The following is a 20058-nucleotide window of genomic DNA, read 5'->3' as shown; positions in this document are numbered from 1 at the left end:
GCATACTGCATTCCAGAGATACGAAACCAACTTAATCAGTTGTCTCTGAATCTTCTCCAAACAACTCATCACTTTTTTAAAAAAACCAGGTGATCAAATTTGTGCACAATAATCCATATACAGTCTGATAAAAGCCACGTGCAATGGAATCATACCAACCTTAGTTCTGCATGTCAGTGTTTTGTCTGTCTATTACACAGTGTTTTTCAGACACTGTTTTTCAAACAGTGTCTGAAAAAGAACTCTGGGGTTTTCATTGAAATTTATTTTATGACATTTTGAAGCAGAAATGTATGTAGCATATATTATCAAAGTACAATGTCACAAGTTTGATTACCTGTTAGTTTAACTCAATCTGTGCACCCTTTACAGCCCTAAAGACATCAAAATGGAATTCCACCTCAGACCACACACGGGTATGCATATGCATAGGAATTGCTTTTATGGTTGCTGTTATTCTATAGTGCAGGTGGGCAAAGGACTGGATTTTTTCTTGATACACAATGTCTTTTATGTAGTCCCAAAAGAAGGAAAAATCCATTGGAATGAAATCAGGACTGCGCAGTGGCCAAGCAATGGACCTCCTCTGCCTATCCATTTTCCTGGGAATCGGTTGTTGAGTGCAGTCCCCACAATCGATGCATAATGTGCCTGGGCCCAATTCTGTTGGAAAACGAGGCCCTCCACATTCTCAATCTGGAAAAACATAAAGTTCTCTAGGTATGCCACACTCGTAATCATCATCTCGTTGGGGGGAAAGGGGGGTCAACAATGTGATGCATGATGCTGCACCAGATATTGACGTTCAGACTCTTACAGATGAACTCCACCAGTTCTTGTAGATTTTCTGACCCACACACTTGACAATTATGGTGATTCACAACTCCATTCACATGAAACATTTTATCATCAGAAAATAAAATGCTTTGGAGGTAGTTGTCATGTTCAGCAATGAAGTCTAACATGGTGGTCACAAACTGAACTTTTTTGTTGTCTATCAGTAGGCTAGATGTGATGAACAAGCTGTGGTTTATATGCAGGAAGTTTCAATCTCTTTTGAACAACATCATGTATTGTGCTTTTAGGAATGTTTAATTGATGACTCACTTTAAACCAAACGTTTTGGGTTACGCTGGAAAGACAGTCAAATTAGTTCCATGTTTTTTGCACTTTTAGTCCTACTTTTTAAGTGTCCTTTTAAAACACATCCTGTTTCCAAGAACTGTTGATGTCACTTATGGATGCTTTTTGTCACTTGGAGTATTCCTACCATACTTCCACCTGAAATTCCTTTGGACAGTTGTCACCATTACTGCAGCATGGCACATCTGTACAGCTGTCTGGTTTGTCAGTTCTGCTATCAGGTGGACAATATTTGAATTACAACATGAATATTGTCGTTTCACAAATATGCTCAAAGCATCATCATATGGTGGTCCAAATAGAAAATACTTGTGTTAGAAACCGCAGAGTTCTTTTTCGGACACCCAGGATACATACATACAAGGCTCCAGAAATCCACTCACCACAGGCTACTTATCAGAGACAAATGGCAAGTGAATTTTCTTCTTATAATTTACGCCTTTTCATTTTAAAATATCTCATTCACTGTGAAGTTATTTGATTACAGGTAGCTGCCAACAAATTTATTAAAGAAGTTTATTTCCAGAAATTTGGAAATGAAACATCTGGATCTGAAATCCTTAATTCAAACACTACAGTTTTCCCTTTTAAAGAATCACCAAGATACTTGAAATTTTAATTGCCAATTTCCTCTAAAAGTCATAACATAAACCAGGGCTGTCCAAAGCACTGCCCGCAGGCCACATGTGGCCCACGGTGCTATTTTGTGTGGCCTGCCTGTGGGTTTTGATTTTCATGAGCAAAAAAATAAAATAACAATTTGAATCGAATGCATATTAGATATTTTAATTCTATCACTAATTGATAATCTCCATGTTGGTTATTTTATTTGGTGTTTTTCAAATATTGGATGTGTCAAAGAAGCGTTCTTACACTGTTTTGTTCCAATGCACATGCTCCAGGCACTCACGGGGAACGTGAGTGCGCAGTTAGTATTGTTTGTTTGTTCAGCTTTTGAGGTTGTGTTAATGCAGCTCTTGAAAAAAAATTTTTTTCTAATGCGGCCCTCGGATCACCAAGACACTTGAAATTTTAAGTTTTACTATCCATATCACCAATAGATGATTCATTCATTTCCTGCTCATTAGATAAAACTGTACGTCTTTGGGATTTAAGGACTCCAAATTGTGAAGTAAGTGATCATTTTATCTAAGGCTGGATAGCCCTGACATAAACCATTCATCTTCACTTTGTTCCTTCCTTTTATCTAATTTATGGTTCAGAATTTTAATTAAGTATTTTTCTTTCTATAATGAAAGACTGAAAAAATTAACAGTCATTATAAGCTCAACCTGTCATATTTTCTTTCCCCAACCGATAAGTCCTCATTGTTGTAACATAACAATAGCCAACTTTAAATGGTTTTTCTTTCTATATGAAAGATTTCATAAATAATAAGTATCCTCTATTGAGTTCCAAAAATTTCTTATGAACAATAAATTATAGAAAACACTGAGTTGTGACATACATTTTAAACCCACGTTAAAGGAAAGCATAGTATAATTATGTGTGACCTGTAGTGAGAATTAAAGATTGTATTACTTCCTCATAAACATTTAGTTTTTTAAAAACATCACTTGTAACAATATTTATATATTGTTACAAGTGATGAAACTGATTCCTTGGCAAGTAAAAAAATTTTTGTGGCTAGGAGATTTAAGATGTATTTCTGGAGCCTATATGTATGTATGTATGTGTATACACACACACACACACACACACACACACACACACACACACACACACACACACACACACACACAGAGTGACAATTAACTGTGCATCACATTTATATACTCTGCAAACAGCATATGAAAATGTGGTTATGCTAGATTATTACTTTTTTTATGAACTGTCACTAAGAAAATAATTGATTACAGAAAAGGTTAAAAGAAGATAAGAAAACCACTCTGCAATATATGACATTATGAAGAGTAAGTGAATGGTAATTGAAGACTTCTTTGATCAGTATATTTCTTTCAATTAAAGAAATATACTGATCATTGAAGTCTTCATCCATGTTTATTAATCATGCATTATTATAAGGTTCACTCTTGAATTATGGGTGTGTCTGGTCTTCATTTGAAAGAAATGGTGAAAGAGTGGAAAATTTTTAATTTTAAACAGTATACCTCTCCTCATTGTAGTATTTTTGTTATATTAATTTCAATTTCCTTTTTTAGGGTAATTTCACTATCCATATCACCAATAGATGATTCATTCATTTCCTGCTCACTAGATAAAACTGTACGTCTTTGGGATTTAAGGACTCCAAATTGTGAAGTAAGTGACTAACTAAAAAGAGACAGTGTTATTGAATTGATCATTTTACATTAGCATAAAAATAAAGCAAAATAAAGATAATAATAATGCCAATGATTCAGAAATCCGTATACAGGTAACCCTCGTATAACGCGGATGTTATGTTCCATAGAAATGCCGCGTTATATAAATCGCGTTATGCAAAACTTAGATCACATGGAAAAAGTAGGGTTAGGTTCCGAAATCGTTTTTTTTTTTTTAATTATATAAACAACAATGACATATCCAACAAAAACAATATTTTTATTTAATTCAGGTAATTCATATAAGTTAAGAAAACAAACTATGAGACAAATACATAGTATAAAATTATAAAAATTAGAAATTATACATAAATTTCATTGCACATAATGCATAAATGTTTTAGACACAATAAAATATGGCACATATTTAATCTTCATCACTGTCTTCAGAAATAACATTTCGTAGATGTTCTTGAAGTGGTCGGAGGTTGTCACCACTTGAAATCCCTTGGACATCATTTGTATAATTCTCATTGCATACTTCGGCTGGTTTAGTTATCAAGAAGTCAATAATAAGACCTTGCTTACCACTATGCTGCAATTTTTTATTAAGTTCATAATATAGCGCTGAACAAATATCCAATTGTCTCTTGAATTTTCTCGAGCGCTCTATTGAGGATCGTTATCTGTAAAATAACTTCCTAACTTTCTTGCCAAGTCCAATCCTTCTGCTAATTTCTTTAAACTGAATTCTTTAACGGATTCATCACAATCAGAATCTTCGGCAGAACTTACTCCGCCATTTGGTTCAACACCATCTATTGATTGTACCAGTTCCTCCTCATTTAAATCTGTTTCTCCATCAGTTAATTCACTAATTTCGTTTTCAACCATATCACAAAAGCCCTCTCCACCAAAAATGTGTGTATTATACGACTTAGCTCGTCATCCACTAGAGGTATGAAATTTTGTTCCAGAAGGCTTCAGGCCATATTTTTTTCCAGCAAGCATTTAGCGTAGAGGGTTGTAATTCCTTAATGGGCAGAGAAATAATTTTCACACAATTCAGTATTGAAAACTCTTTCCATGCTTGAGGCAGTGTCATGTTTGGATTAGATTCCATTTTTTCCAAAATTAATTGGAATGTTCATGGAATATAATATGACTTAAATCCTTGGTCGAGTGATTGAATAAGTGAAGTAGTATTAGGTGACAAAAAAGTTATTTTAATATTCGGATGGCAATAAATTTGTTGGGTGGCCTGGTGCGTTATCTAAAATTATTAGAATTTTGAAGTCCATGTTCTTTTTCTTTGGGTAACTTTCTACATTGGGTACAAAACACTTGTAAAACCAATTTTCAAACATGCTAACTCTAACCCATGCCTTTTTGTTGGCCCACCAAATAAATTGGTAGAGTGGACTTGTCGAGCCCTTTCATCACACGAGGATTTGCAGATTGGTTAATAAACATTGGTTAATAAACATTGGTTTTGTCATATAATCACCTGATGCATTACTACAAAACAGTAGAGTAATTCTATCTTTGGAAACTTTGAATCCATGAGCTGATATTTCATTTTTCGAAATATAGGTGCGTTTTGGCATTTTTTCCCAACATAACCAAGATTCATCCTCATTCAACACCTGGTCTGCACTATAACCACCTTCTTCAATGATTTTTAAAAGTTCTGCTGGGAATTTCCAGGCAGCTTTAACGTCTACTGATGCTGATTCTCCCTGGATTTTAAGATTATACAAAGAAAACCTCTTTCTAAAGTTTTCGAACCAACCCTTACTGGCACATAATTCATGCTGAGAGATTTCTTCTGAAGAATCTTGATCAAGTTCTTTTAAATGTTTATAAACTTTGAGAGCTTTTTGCTTAATAAGGTGTCAATCCAAAGGAATTTTCTTTTGAGTGCAATCTTCTATCCAAATCATTAGAGTTATATTTCTCCATTTTTTCTATTAGAATATCGCGTGCACGAGCAACGCGCTTTGCACTTACCGTTGATCCAGCAATAACACTTTCTTGGATTTTATGTTCATTTTGTTTGATTGTTCGAATTGTTGATTCACTTAAATTCAGAGGCCTTGCAACAACTCCTGGTTTTTCTTCACTTTTCAACCGATCCAAGATTTTAATTTTTTTTCTTCGAGAGAAATGAATTTCCTCTTAAATGTTGGTTTTTTCCCTTTCGTTTCAGTTTTAATGGCCATTACAATAAAAATAAACTTTTACAAAAACAAAAAAAGCATTACATATGTATGTAACTCATCAGAAAATAAACTGCTCAGCTTGAGAATAACACACTTATGATTTTTAATGCGCTTTACTGGCAGAAAATGAAGACAATTTTTAACGGTAAACCCTAGATGGCACATCTGAGAATTTTGCTGGCATGTCAGCGATTTACAGATGATATCCTTTTATACGCTTATAAATTATTCAACTTTTTTTTTTAAATTTACAATTTTAAGTCCTGCGGTGAAAAATATATGGGGAAAAAAAAGGTTACTAGAAATTGTAGACCGCATTGAACAAGGGTTACTACAATTTGCAGACAGCATTATAACGAAACCACGTTATAAGAGGGTTACCTGTACTTGCATAAATGGATTTCATGGGTCTTGGTCTGTTTCAGCTAACTGCATTTACAATCACATTTTGACTACCATATGTAGTCATTCTCAGGAGCACCATTGTATAGTGAACCATGTGTTACAGAGGAGATAAGCAATTAAAGCATTGACTAAATTTTCACACTGCAACTAGCGTGACACTATTTATGAGGAGGGGGGGGGAGCATTAAATTACAAGAAAAATAATGAAAATGCCTAAACATTCGGATTAATATATAATCCTGTGAGTAGGTTTTGTGTCTATGTGGATAATAATAATACTGCTTAAACCAAAATTTGCCTTTAGGCAAAAGTACATGATTTAATCAAATATTGTTATACTGCCCATTCATTGCTTAACAAAATTACTTTTTCTTTGATAGAAGTCAGTGTATTGAATTACACCGAGTCATTTCATGATTAATGCTCCCATATATGCAAGACATCATGAAGATATGTAAGGATTACACCATTACAATATGTTACAAGTGCATGTGCCAATGTCACTGTCCAATGAGATAGTTTTGTTCACATGCCATGGTTGCACTACAATGAAGAAAGAAGGATATCAGATACGACGGTATCACTGTGAGCACCACATCTGGTTATGCATCCATTTGTGATTCAGAATTTTATCATTATGTACATTTTCTTTTATTCAGTTTTCTGTCATATGGAATAAAAGAAAAATTAGTCAAAACACTAAACTAGGTGTATCCAAAACGGATTTAAATCACTTTTAACTTATGGATCTGATAGTTGGATTAGAGATCACAGATATGGGAGATGTTCCGAGAAAAATTAGGAGAATGAACACATGGTATCAGTGTCAGAGTCATATTAAAAATGATATATTCAAAGAAATTTGACATTGAGTATCCAGGAGTGTGTAAGCAGAATGTATTTAAGGTGTTTTTGTTACTTAAACAGAATGGAAGAGGAATGAGTCAGCAAAACAGGATGTTTGATCTGGATGGATTGATGCAGTTACCAGTTCTGTAGAAGGCTGAAATATAAGATCTGAATATTGCAGTCCTGACAGATAACAGACTAATTTGGAAGAAACTTGTTGATAAGAAGTTAATAATAACCTCAGCATTTTTATGTAGTGCTATCTTAGTATCCTTCACATGTCTAGGGGGGGGTACACACACACACACACACACACACACACACACACACACACGCACACACACACACACACACACACACACACACACACACAATAGAACTCATAAAGAGAAAAAATATAGGACTGGCATTAATACAAGACCCCAACAACATCATCAACAAAATATGCAGCTTCCCAAGTAATTACAAAATATTTCCAAAGGATCTGAAAGAGGGGTGCTTAAGGGTCAAAGCTGTATAACTGAGAGGAGACCTCCACATAGCCTTTAAAGGAATGCAGAGAACCGACCAGGGCTTCTGACCTAATGTCCAATCCTCACCTTCTCGTGGTGCACCCTGTTGGGTATCTACTTTGATACTGAACGAACGAGGATGGGCTGGCAATTTGGGATTTAGCCGACCAAATTGTATTCTTATTGGTTAAACCAAAATAAAAAATGATGGTACAACATGACAAAATTTCATGCCGGCTGGGGCGTCGCCCTGTTAAACAAGGCCCCCGTTGTTTTCGCCAGGGAACCAGGGCGAACAGCGAAAAGTCAGCTACTGGAACAAATCTGAAAACAAACCCCAACTCAACATCACCAGAGTTAAAGATCGGTACTATCAACGTAAGAAGCCTGAATGGCAAAGAAATGGAGCTAGCTGAGGAATTAGATAAGTACCAGATCGACATAATAGGGGTGACTGAAACAAAAAAGACCAAAACTGGTGAGATCTTTCTGAGCAATAAATACAAAATGTTATATTCAGGCAATAACAATCAAGGAAAAGAAGGAGTAGCCATAGTATTCAACACAAAATACGAGGCTAATCTTCTTGAATGGCAGTCAGTCTCAAGTAGAGTAATGTGGGCAAATATGAGAATGGGGAACTGGACAATGAGACTTATTTGTGCCTATGGTCCCACAGAAGGTTCTACTAAGGTAGAAGTGGAGGAATTTTTTGAGGCTTTAGAAAAAGCAACTGACACAATGAAAAATGAAAAGTTGGTCCTTGTTGGGGATCTAAATAGTAGAGTAGGAAATGATTGTGAGACATACAAAAATATTTTGGGAAAATTTGGAGAAAAGAGCAAAGCTAATAATAATGGCAAATATCTGTTGGATTTCTGCTCAGGACATGGACTGGTTATTACTAACACCAACTAACACCAACTAACATTTTCCAACATAAAAATGTGCACAAATTCACATGGAGAGAAGAGGCTAGGAATAAGAAAAGTCTCATTGACTATGTTATTGTTGATAGTGATGTTTTCTCCCTGGTGCAGGACACCAGAGTGTACAGAGGATTTGAAATTGGAAGTGATCACTATTTAGTCTTGAGCAGGATAAAATTGAATTTCATATTGAAAAGAATAACATGTAAGAAAGTTTTAAAGCGAATAAAAGTTGAGCAGCTCTCAGATGTGAACTGTAGACTAAAATACAGAAATATTATTGAAAAGAAAATGAAAGAGTTTGAGAACAGGAATCAAACCTTGGAGATTCAGTGGCAAACTCTGAAGGAAACATTGATTGATTCTTCCAGAGAGGCATGTGGTGAGGTTGTGTGCAAAGATAAAAAAATCAGAACTCCCTGGTGGACACAGGAAGTTAAAGAGGCAGTGAAGGAAAAGAAGAAAGCATATCAAAAGTTCCTGGCAAATAAGTCAGCTTTTACTCTTACAGAATACAGAGACAAATGTAAGAAAGCTAAACAGTGTGTAAAACTAGCTAAACAAAAGTCATGGGAGGACTTTGGCAAGAATATAGAAAATAAATATCAAGAAGGTGGCAAAATATTCTGGAGGTTGTTGAAGAAGCTTAGGAATGGAGGAAAGAGTGCTGTAAAAGGAATTAGAGATGATAAAGGTGAAATGAAAACAGGAGAAAAAGATATCCTTGAAGTATGGAGTAATTACTTTGAAAAACTGCTAAATGAAACAAGCAGTGATGACAGCACAGTGATAAAAAACACTGACCAGGCATGCAGTCAGGAATACATATCCATACTTGAAGTAGAAAAAGCCATCAAAGGCTTGAAATGTGGAAAGGCAGCAGGAGTAGATGATATTCGACCAGAAATGCTGAAGTATGGTGGTATAAGAGTCTTACAGTGGCTGCACTGCATAGTTCAGAAAGCCTGGACAGAGGGACGAATTCCCGATGATTGGAGTAGAGCTCTCATAGTACCCATATATAAAAAGGGAAATAAAACTGAATGTGAGAATTACAGAGGTATTTCCCTACTGAGTGTTCCTGGCAAGATCTATGCAAGTATACTTGAGAAACGGTTGAGAAGAATTGTGGAAGAAAAGCTTGGTGAAGAACAAGCTGGATTCAGGCCAAATAGAGGCTGTCAGGATCAGATCTTCACTTTACGACAAATAGTCGAGAAAGCATGGGAATATAACAAAGATCTGTATTTAAGTTTTGTCGATTTGGAAAAGGCATATGACAAGGTGCCAAGAGAGAAGCTATTCAATATGCTGCAGTTATATGGTGTCAATGGGGCATTATATCAAGCAATACTTAGTCTTTATTTGAGTTGTGAGTCAGCAGTTAGAATTGAAGGAAATACAGGAAGATGGTTTAATGTTAAATCTGGTGTGAGACAAGGATGTACATTATCCCCTTTGTTATTCATTATCTATATGGATCACATTATGAAGGAATGTGGTATTAAACCTGATATCAAAATTGGAGATGTTAATGTCAGCTCTTTGCTTTATGCGGATGATGTTATACTTCTAAATAAATCCGCTACAAGTCTGCAAGATTCTCTGACTAAATTGAATAGCTGTTGTAATAGATATGGTATGAAGGTCAGCAATAAAAAGACAAAGACAATGAAAATAGGCAGAATCATTGAAAATGTCAACTGTGTTGTGAATGGAGAACCTGTGGAACAAGTAAAACATTTCAGCTACTTAGGCACAATTTTTACTGAAGATGGTAAACTAAATATAGAAATAGACAACAGAATCAGCAAAGCTGGTATGGTGGGAAGTCAATTGAATAAATTCATATGGAATAAGAAAGAAATTAGTCGGAACACTAAATTAGCTGTATACAAGACTGTGTTCAAACCAATTTTAACTTATGGATCTGAGAGCTGGGTCAGAAGTAAAACACTTGACCAAAGACTAGAGACCGCAGATATGAGAGTCCTGAGAAAGATTAGAGGCGTGAACAGATGGCATCAATGGCAATATCATATTAAAAATGAGGATATTAGGAAAGAACTTGACATTGTCAGCATCCAGGAATGCGTTAGCAGAGCTAATCTCAGATGGTATGGTCACTTAAATAGAATGGGAGAGGAAAGATGAGCAAAACAAGTGTTCTCTGCCAGGTTGGCAGGAAAACGACCCAGAGGAAGACCAAGATATAGGTGGATTGATACGGTACAAAGTGCCTTAGACGATAGAAATATAAGATCTGATAATGTTGGAGTCTTGACAAGTAACAGACTGATTTGGAGGAAAATTGTAGATAGGAAGTTAGTAATGATGTAATTTTTTCGTGTAGTACTGTCATATCCTGTACACCCCTTGAGGGTACATGGCAGGAATTTGATGATGATGATGATGATGATGATGAGGATCTGAAAGAAAGAGAGCTGTAATACTCATGAACCCTGAAGTCGAGGCATTATTAATTTCGCAGCACAGCAACGAGGACTCGGTACTTATTGAAATTACGTACAGAGGAATTAAAACTTTTGCTGCAAGTATGTATCTAAACTATCACACTGACATAAAATACGACTTAGAAAAAATGGGCAACATCATGGATTTTACCATCAACCACGGCCTAATTATTGGAATAGATAGTAATGCTGATTCGGTATTATCGTTTAACGAAAACACAAACAATAGAGGTAAAAATTTGGAAGAATTCTTAACATCAAATTCTCTATACACACTAAACGATGACTGTAACACTCCATCATTTGAAAATACCAGAGGAAGGAGCTTCATTCATCTGACACTGGCAAATAACGCTATTTTATCCTGGGTTTTCCATGGAAATGCAAAGAAGATGAAAGCTGTTCTGATCATCGCATATTAAGTTTCATCATCAGTAACAAAAATGTAAATGAAATAAACAACACAAACCATTGCATTAACATCAAGTACTTCACCAATAAAACTAATCTAGAGATATTTGCTAAAGTATTAAAAAGAGAATTTTATACCTAATCTCAGAACATCACTTTAATGCGATCAGTAAACAAAAGCTCACCTTAGACAAGAACCTATCCATCTGGGCATCAGAACAAGATGATATAGACTTCCTTGCTTATGTGCTTTCATCAGGTCTGAAAATTCCAATGACCAAACACTCAGAACAACCAAGAAGCTAAACATCAAAGGAAGAAAATCAGTACCTTTATGGAACACCAAAGTAACAGTCCTAAGAAAATGAGTTAACATACTCAGACAACTATATTGTATGTTCTTTGATATAGTCATCTGAGTGTGTTAACACGTTTTCTTAGGACTGTTAATTCAGTGATTTAAGAGAGAGCAGAAGACAGAACTACTATAAAGTCAAATACATCTATTAGTCCAAAATTACAAACGCAAAAACAGAATCATGGAAAAAATTTTGTACTGTTTCAACTGTGTATCGAATCCTTGGAATTGCATATATAAATTAGCAGCAAGCAAGAATAACACATCACCTATATTATCAACCATCAAGAAAACAGACGGCACCTACACTAAAAACTTAGCAGAAACTGCAGCTATTATGATCAACAAGTTTATTCCTGATGACGATGAATCAACAGACAAAGAAATCCACAAAACTTGCAGACGAATGAAAACAGACATAGATACTCCTAATGACGACTTATTTACAACTAATGAAATCGAGTCGGTATTAAGCTCAATGGATCCAAGTAAAACTCCAGGAGAGGACGGAATAACCAGCGACATACTCCTAAGAGTGTTTGTCGAATTCCCCGAATTCATATCAACAATTTACAATGAATGCCTAAAAAGAGGGCGATTTCCTTTAGTATGGAAACACTCTAAAATTATACCCATAATAAAGCCAGGAAAAGAACCATCCGACGAAATTAGCAAATACAGGCCAATCAGTCTCATAAACATTGATCATAAGGTGCTAGTAAAACTTCTGATAAACCGATTAATGCACTATGTCTACTCAAGAAAGCTATTAAGCAGCAATCAATATGCATTTAGACCTAAATCCAGCACAGCAGACGCAATTATGGAGGTTCCTTTATCACAGGTTGCCCTATTACTGAAGATATTTCAGGCGCAAACTTTGTTTGCTAACATTTGGATAAAGGATTAAACTAAATATATAATTTATAGCCTAATCAAGTGGTGAGTGGGTGGGGGGGGGGGGAACTTCCAATACATAAGCCTTTCTACTTGTCTGAAGATTGGATATAGTCGGTGAGGTAGCAATTTTTCAGACTTTCCTTCTCAATCAGCCAACAATTTTAGGAAGCATTTAGAGGGACTAAAGTACTTCCTTATGGGCTCAACCTCTCTCACAAACCTTCTATCTAGTTAAGATATGTGGATGATGTGTTCTCTATTTTTGAATTCATGAGCTAGACACGCTATTCTCACCTCAATGAGAGAGCACATTGTAATGAAAACATTTTTTATTCTTTAGAGTCCGATTTACAATGTGTTCTCAATGAGAACACATTCACAGAAGACAGTCTACAGCAAAAAAAGATGTACTACTAATCTCACTCGAAGTACAAGGAGCTTTCAATGCTTCCTGGTGGCCAGCCATAATCAATCAATTAAGAGATTTAAAATGCCCAAAAAACTTATTCGATCTTAGAAAAAATTATTTTACAGACAGAAGAGCAACCATGACATTAACACGTTCACTGCCAATCACGCGATATCGCGCGGTGCGAGTTCTCACCGAACGGCCGATCACGCGTTATCGTGTGGACGTCACTATCAAGTAAAAAAAAAAAAAATTGGCCACCGTACGAAATTCCAATTTTCAGCTTGGCAATGAACATGTTAAAAACTACAGCTGTAATGAAAAAAGTCAAACGAGGCTGTTTTCAAGGCTCCTGCTGTGGATCAGGCTTCTGGAACTCCCAGTACAACTCGCTGTTAAGACTTTCTTTCACTACCGAAACAAAGTCATAGCTTTTGCCGATGATAATGATTCGGGGACGTGACGGCTTACAACTAGAAGTAACGGCCAACGAAGAACTCCTTAAAATTGCAGAGTGGGCACTCAAGAAGAAAGTTACATTCAACAGCAGCAAGTCTAAAGTGCTCCACATCTCATGTAAAAAAATAAAAACAACGTGTTACAGTCTTCCTAAATGGAGAAGTTCTCGAGGTAGCCAGTGAGCTGAAATACCTAGGAGTAATAATAAATAGAAGATTTACCTTCAACAAGCACATCTCATATGTTGCCGAAAAAAAGCTTACAAATTGTAAACCTTTTAGCAAAGTCAGCCAGGATTAAGTGGGGATTAAGCCATTGAGCACTGAAAACAATATATACCGGAGCTATAATACCATTAATATCTTATGCTGCACCTGCCTGGAAACAACATTCACTAAAATCAAAAAAAATCAACAAAAGCTAAACAGAGTTCAACGCCTTATAGCCATACGTATAATTAAAGGATATAGGACAATATCTTTCGAGGTAGCTTGCGTTATTGCAGCTCTTACACTGATCTGCCTGAAAATACAAGAATTATCTCTAATGTACGAAGTCACTTCCAGAAGATATAATGGAAATTCCAACATTGATCCAAATTGCTACAAATGTCCGCTTCACTACAGTAAGTGGCCTCACCCAGCAAAAAAAAAAAAAAAAAAATATTAAGGAGAAGGAAAGCTCTGAAAGTGACGAATTCCATATATACACTGACAGAAACTGGAGGGAATGTCTGCTGTTCTTTCATTGCATATAACATGCAGTCCATTATACAAGAATGCTGCTCTAGACTGCATCCTCTCTGTTCCAACAACTAAGCAGAACAACTTGCTAATTCACTTACATATCTCCAGGAATCAACACCTCTCATCAAAAGACAGCATCAGTTTACAGTGACAGTAGAAGCACTGTAGACGGCATAAAAAACCAGAACAACCATATAGCGTTAATAGAACAGACAAGAAAGCTGGTTTGGAATCTCACTCTATTGGAATGGGAAATCAAGTTCTGCTGGGTGAACGCCATAAATCAAGTTCTGTTGGGTGAATGCCATACTGGGGTAGCAGAAAACGAGAGAGTGGATCAGTTGGCTAAAGAAGCGGCTAGAAACAAGTTACCAAAAGCACTCGAAATCTGCTATAAAAACACTTGCAGAAGAAAGAAGCCTAGACTTTTGGGAAGAAGAATGGAAAACATCAAAAAATGGATCAACAACAAAAGAATTCTTTCCTAGCATCAGAAGCAGACTCTGGCTGAAAAAACACGGCATTTCTTCAGGTTTAACGATGCTACTAACGGGAGACACGGAAAACTAAGACACTACTTACACAGATTCCATATACTGGAATCACCATTATGTATTTGTAGTTCGCACCTTCAACAGACTGTTGATCACATACTTTACGAATGTCAGCTACTGGACTCCATCTGCATGCCCCTAATGCAACACGTCATTACTTCTGTAGACAAGTGGCCACTGTCAAAACAGAGACTTATTGAAAAGTATTACTCAGAACTAATTAAATTTGCCAATAAGATCAACTACCAGTCGTTGTAAAGTAACATAAATTACTGATATTGTATGAATTATATAGTGTAAATATATGTATATATAAAAATATAAATATGGATGTAAAAGTCAGAATATGTACATATAGATGTAAAAATATAAATATAAATATGAATATTGATACAAAATTGGAAATGTAAATGTTAATCAGTACTTGAAAGCTACATGTAATGCAATGGAGCATGTAGGAATAAATTGCCTCCTGGTAGGGTTACTATTAGGAGGAAAACGCAAAAATACACACACGCTCTGGAAATGTGCAGAATTTAATTTTCAGAATTTACTTTCTCTAAATTGTTGTTGTGTAATTTGTGGAGTGCAAGTTCTTATATTATAAAAAAAAAACATTTTTCTAACTTCGTACTGTAAACAATGTTACATATTATGGTCCTACTTGTAGGACTAGAAGAGGCCTAACTTCCTAACAATATCCTATATTATCTTATTCTGGACCTGGGGATTCTGAGAAGTTATTCTCTGGTAAGTTCTCCATGCAGCTATTTGCCCTACAAGGCAAGCAAAGAGAATATCTTGAAATCAGCCCACGAGAATCCAATGCTTAAGTCCATAAATTTTGATGACACTATACACCTTTAAAGGATAGCTGCAGAGGTAAATTTTGGTACGATGTGGTGGTTTTCCTGAAGTAGCCATACCAAGTCTTGGATTTCAGCATAGTATTCAGCTTTCTCATGATGGAAGGTAGTGAGTGGTTGCCCAGCACCCACAACTTTTACGTTGATAACGACTGACTCATTTCCTTTCTTTACTACAAGGTCAGACTTCCTCAATCCAATGTTAGTCTCCTATAAAGGAGTTCTCTTACTGTTATACAACCTTTGTTCTTCAACCTATTCTTTATAACTTTCACTACTGCATTGTGTCTTCTTACACCTACTTTATGTGTGCAATAACAACATTGAGCAACATGAGCCAAAGTTTTGATACTCAGACAGCCTGCTCTGCATTTTTTGTCATCACTTCTTCCCCAAGTTTTATGAACTTTAGTTAGCAGACTATTGATTCTTGTCCTAATTAAATCTATATATTCAAATCCAGCAGGAAGCCAGTCCCATATTTGATCTATTGATGTTGAAAGGGAACATGTTTAGATTCTTTTACTGCAACTCTGTCAACTGAATGGTTCAACATTAGTCCATCTTCTTTGTTCGGCCAAAGCAGTCATGATCGGTGTGTTCTTCCATTGATCACCCATCCATACACACATCAATAAGCATCCTTAATACATGAAGTCCTAGAGGCAGCAAGACATAATTCTGAAGTGGAGAGAGAAAATTTCTGTAATCTGGATGGATGTAATCTAGGCATCCACCTTCACTGAGGGAATCCCAAGACTTTTGTGGTTTACAGTGGCATGGAAAAATACTAATAGGATATTGTGAGAAAGACTTAATCATGAATGGACTGCTGAGCGAACTGTTACATCCATCTGGGACATTACAGGTAGAGACTTTACCTAGGACTAACCTATGGTAGAGTCTAGAAGGAAGTAGCCTGGTTGAGCTGAGGGTTACATAATTCAGGTGATAATCCTTGCTCTAGAAACCAAATCACTTCAGGCCATTAAGCAGGGTAGTAGTAGTAGTCTCACACTAAGTGATAAAAATTCCCCCACCTAAAGACATTCATGGCCATTGTGTGGGATTTAAACCGAATCTGTTGGTTGGAGAGCAGAGATGCCATCCACTTGGCCACCCTGGTATATACGAGAAGTTTCCAAAAAGTAAGGTAACACTCTTTTTTTCTTAACCCTTTCTCACCTGAATTTTTTTTTCCAAGTGAAAAAAAATTTCTTTCTATTTATTTTGTCTTTAGGTCTAAAAAAGCAAGAGTATTAAGTATTTTGATGAAAAATACATTTCAGGATAGGAATTCTGACCGACTGATTCCATACGGAATCATTATATTCTGGTAGCAAATATTCAACTTCTGAACTTATGCTCTATAATCCAATATATGCATATTATTCTACTAAGTCATAAAAACCGATTTTGGTAAGATTTATACGTATAATACATACCTGTTATTATATTAAAGAAATGACATACGGTACAATTGGAATCATTCGCCACGTAATATGGGCTACGAAAGCCAAGACAGTTAGTGATTCCAATTGGAATCACTAGGGCAGAAAGGGTTAATAATGGTGAAAGGGAATGAGATAAAACACAGTGGACAAATAGATCCATTAATACCAAAGACAGCCATTGCAGTTTGGCACTATCGCCTCACAGCTAATTCCAGTGTAAGATGTCAGCTACCATGCAAGAATGGTACAAAGCAGGCGTCTGTGAAGTTATATGATTATCCGTTGTATTTACTCGGTATGAAGATGTGTTCATATTTCTTACTGACTGAATTCCGAGAATTAGACCAACAATTGATTTTATTTAACACACAACATGTTTTGTCAGAAAGCCGACTTCTTCAGGCATGAGAACATTGAAAGCAAACATAAAAAACACCACAAAGAAACATTGTACTACTACAAATCGACTATAAACTACAGTTAAGTTTGAATTGATGCTACAGTCCAGGCTAAAATTCTACTGTTAGGCATTTGCGAGTGTGTGACTTCACGAGTGCATCAGTATCTGATAGCAAAGCTAAATGAGTCTGGTAAATTATAACTAAGGTTACTGTTTATGTGATGAGAGTCCAGGACAATTTCTTGATTCAACTATGCGGCATTCTACTTTGTCATGGCATATATGAAGGTTTGATGTTGTGGTCCAGTTTATCTCTTTAGCTCTATTATCAGATACTGGTGCACTCGTGAAGTCACATTTTGCAGATGCCTAACAATAGAACCTTAACCCGGACTGTAGCTTCAGTTCAAACTTAACTGCAGTTTATAGTCGATTTTGTAGTGGTACAATGTTTCTTTGGTGTTTTTTATGTTAGCTTTCAATGTTCTCACACCTGAAGAAGTCAGCTTTCCGATGAAACACGTGTGTTAAATAAAATTAATTGTTTGTCTAATTCTCGGAATTCAGTCAGTAAAAAATATGAACATATATATTTTTATTTTTTTTTTAGCTAGCAGAAGGAGCTTCACCAATTGGCATTCATCATGAACTGGTTACTGTGTATGGCGAAAAGGTGATGTCAAAGAAAGAGATATCTTTTTGGTGCAATGAATTTAACCCGGTGTTAGTAAGGTGGGATGTCACTGATCCCAAAGGTTTTAAATTGACTATAACTGTGACACCCCACCTTACTAATGGCGAGTTAAAGCAGGCCGTGGTGACATTGAAGATTGACATCAGGCAGGCAGGCCGGCCTTGATCAAGCAAGACAGAAGACAACATTTTGCACATTTAGGGCATTGTGCTAGAAAACTGGTGAGTGAAATTATGCAATCGGTGAACTTGAGTAAGTCCACTGTTTACATAATTGTTCATAACGTCCTTGGCTTTCTTTTGAAAGGTGGGTTCCTACTGGGTGCCCTGACAATTGTCAGAGGAGCACAAGGGAATTGCATGGGGATGTGTCTGGAGAATCTGTTGTGGTACATCAACAAAAGTGAGGATTTTCTCACTTGCCTAGTCACAAGGAGACAAAATGTGAGTTTATCGCTTTACCCTGAAGAGCAAACAAAACTCTGATCTGGATACACCCACAATCTCCTGTGCACAAAAAATTCAAAACTGTTCCCACTGTTCAAAACGTTATGGCCACAGTGTTCTGAGATCGCCAAGGCATTCTGTCGGTGGGCTTTTTACTGAAGGGAGGAACAATTAATGAAGAGCATTACTCTGCACCATTGGACAAACTGAAAGCCGACATTCGATGCAAATAATCAGGACTCCTGACAAGTGGCATGATTTTGGTGCATGACAATGCTACTCCACACTGTGCACACCACTCATGAGTGGGTTGTGCTGTAATCATTAGGTAACTCTGCCCCACATTTCCCCTTCAGCTCAGAATTAGCACCTTTGGACTTCCATTTGTTCACTCCCATCCTCCACCCCCCAAAAAACATCCTTCCAGAAGGCATTTCATGGGTCCATTGATGAGGAAGTTCATCAGGAGTGCGATGTTGGTTACTGGGTGTGGGCACGGACTTCTTCAGTACTGGTGTTGAAAAACATCTGTCGTACATAAACAAATTTGGAGACTTTGTGGAGAAGTAGTACTTGATCACTTATTTCTTGATGTAAAATTTCATCTTTTTATTATTAAACATTCTTGAGAAAAGAAATAATAACATTATTATGTGATTTTTAGCAATATTTTTTATGACTTACATGGTGCCAAGCATGGATGTGTTGGTGACAACAGAACGCTGTGTAGGGAAGGGTACAGTGTAGTGCTAACTTCTCCTCCTGTGCCCCCCCCCCACACACACACAGTCACTCAAATCGAAACCTGCATGTATCAGATGTTACATGTGCTTGTGTGACCTGGCTAGTAAGACGTGCAGCAATTACTGATAATATTTCAACCTGCTTATGTTTGTGTGTTCCTATGAAGATGCATTTTTTAATGACTTAAAACAATTTTTAGCAGCTGCAGTATAGGAAGTACAAAAATTTATCAAATAGTTTTTTTGCTCATGATATTATAATTACATTTACAACATCGCTAATGCTATAAAAATAAATGGTTATTTCATTATTAATTTTTTTACCACAGCATGCATTCAGTCATCTCAAAAGAAAGCAGAACCAAAAAAAAAAAAAAAAAATCGTGGCTGAAGGAAGTTTTACTGAAGTTCAGTAAAAAATGGACAAATGAATACTTTTTTGTTGAGAAAAATAACAAGGCACTATGCTTGATTTGTTTGGAAATTGTGTCACTTTTCAAAGATTATAATTTGAAAAGATTTATGTACATTAACTATATTGTACATTTTATATGCAGCCCAAGGCAATTCCTCTTCACTCAATGTGGCCCAGGCAAGCCAAAAGGTTGGACACCCATGATATAGATGCTTGGGCGGTGCCTATGTCTTCTATGTGGTCCATACTAAGGCAACCACATAGTTTTGAATGCTGGGGAATTTATTCCCATAAGCTCTCTGGTCAACTTACCATACGAAACTTTCATAGTTTCTATATTCAGCTTTGAAATAATGCTGTATCTAATATCCACTTGACTTATAT

The 20058-nt window shown here is 36.2% G+C and overlaps 1 protein-coding gene across 1 annotated transcript in view; it reads left to right on the top strand.

Annotated features, from left to right (window-relative positions):
- LOC150106591 (WD repeat-containing protein 82-like) overlaps nt 1-20058 on the top strand; it is a 228974-nt gene that overhangs the window by 116406 nt on the left and 92510 nt on the right. Inside the window, exon 4 of the mRNA XM_090392561.1 lies at nt 3327-3426. Within this exon, the coding sequence (XP_090248687.1) occupies nt 3327-3426 (100 nt within the window). The remainder of the gene's footprint in view (nt 1-3326; nt 3427-20058) is intronic.

The sequence above is a fragment of the Typopeltis vanoorti genome, chromosome 5 (assembly GCF_054136105.1).
Source record: "Typopeltis vanoorti isolate ZY-2024b chromosome 5, IOZ_Tvanoo_1.0, whole genome shotgun sequence".
NCBI classification, from domain to species: domain Eukaryota; kingdom Metazoa; phylum Arthropoda; class Arachnida; order Uropygi; family Thelyphonidae; genus Typopeltis; species Typopeltis vanoorti.
This window is presented reverse-complemented; position numbering and strand designations above follow the sequence as displayed.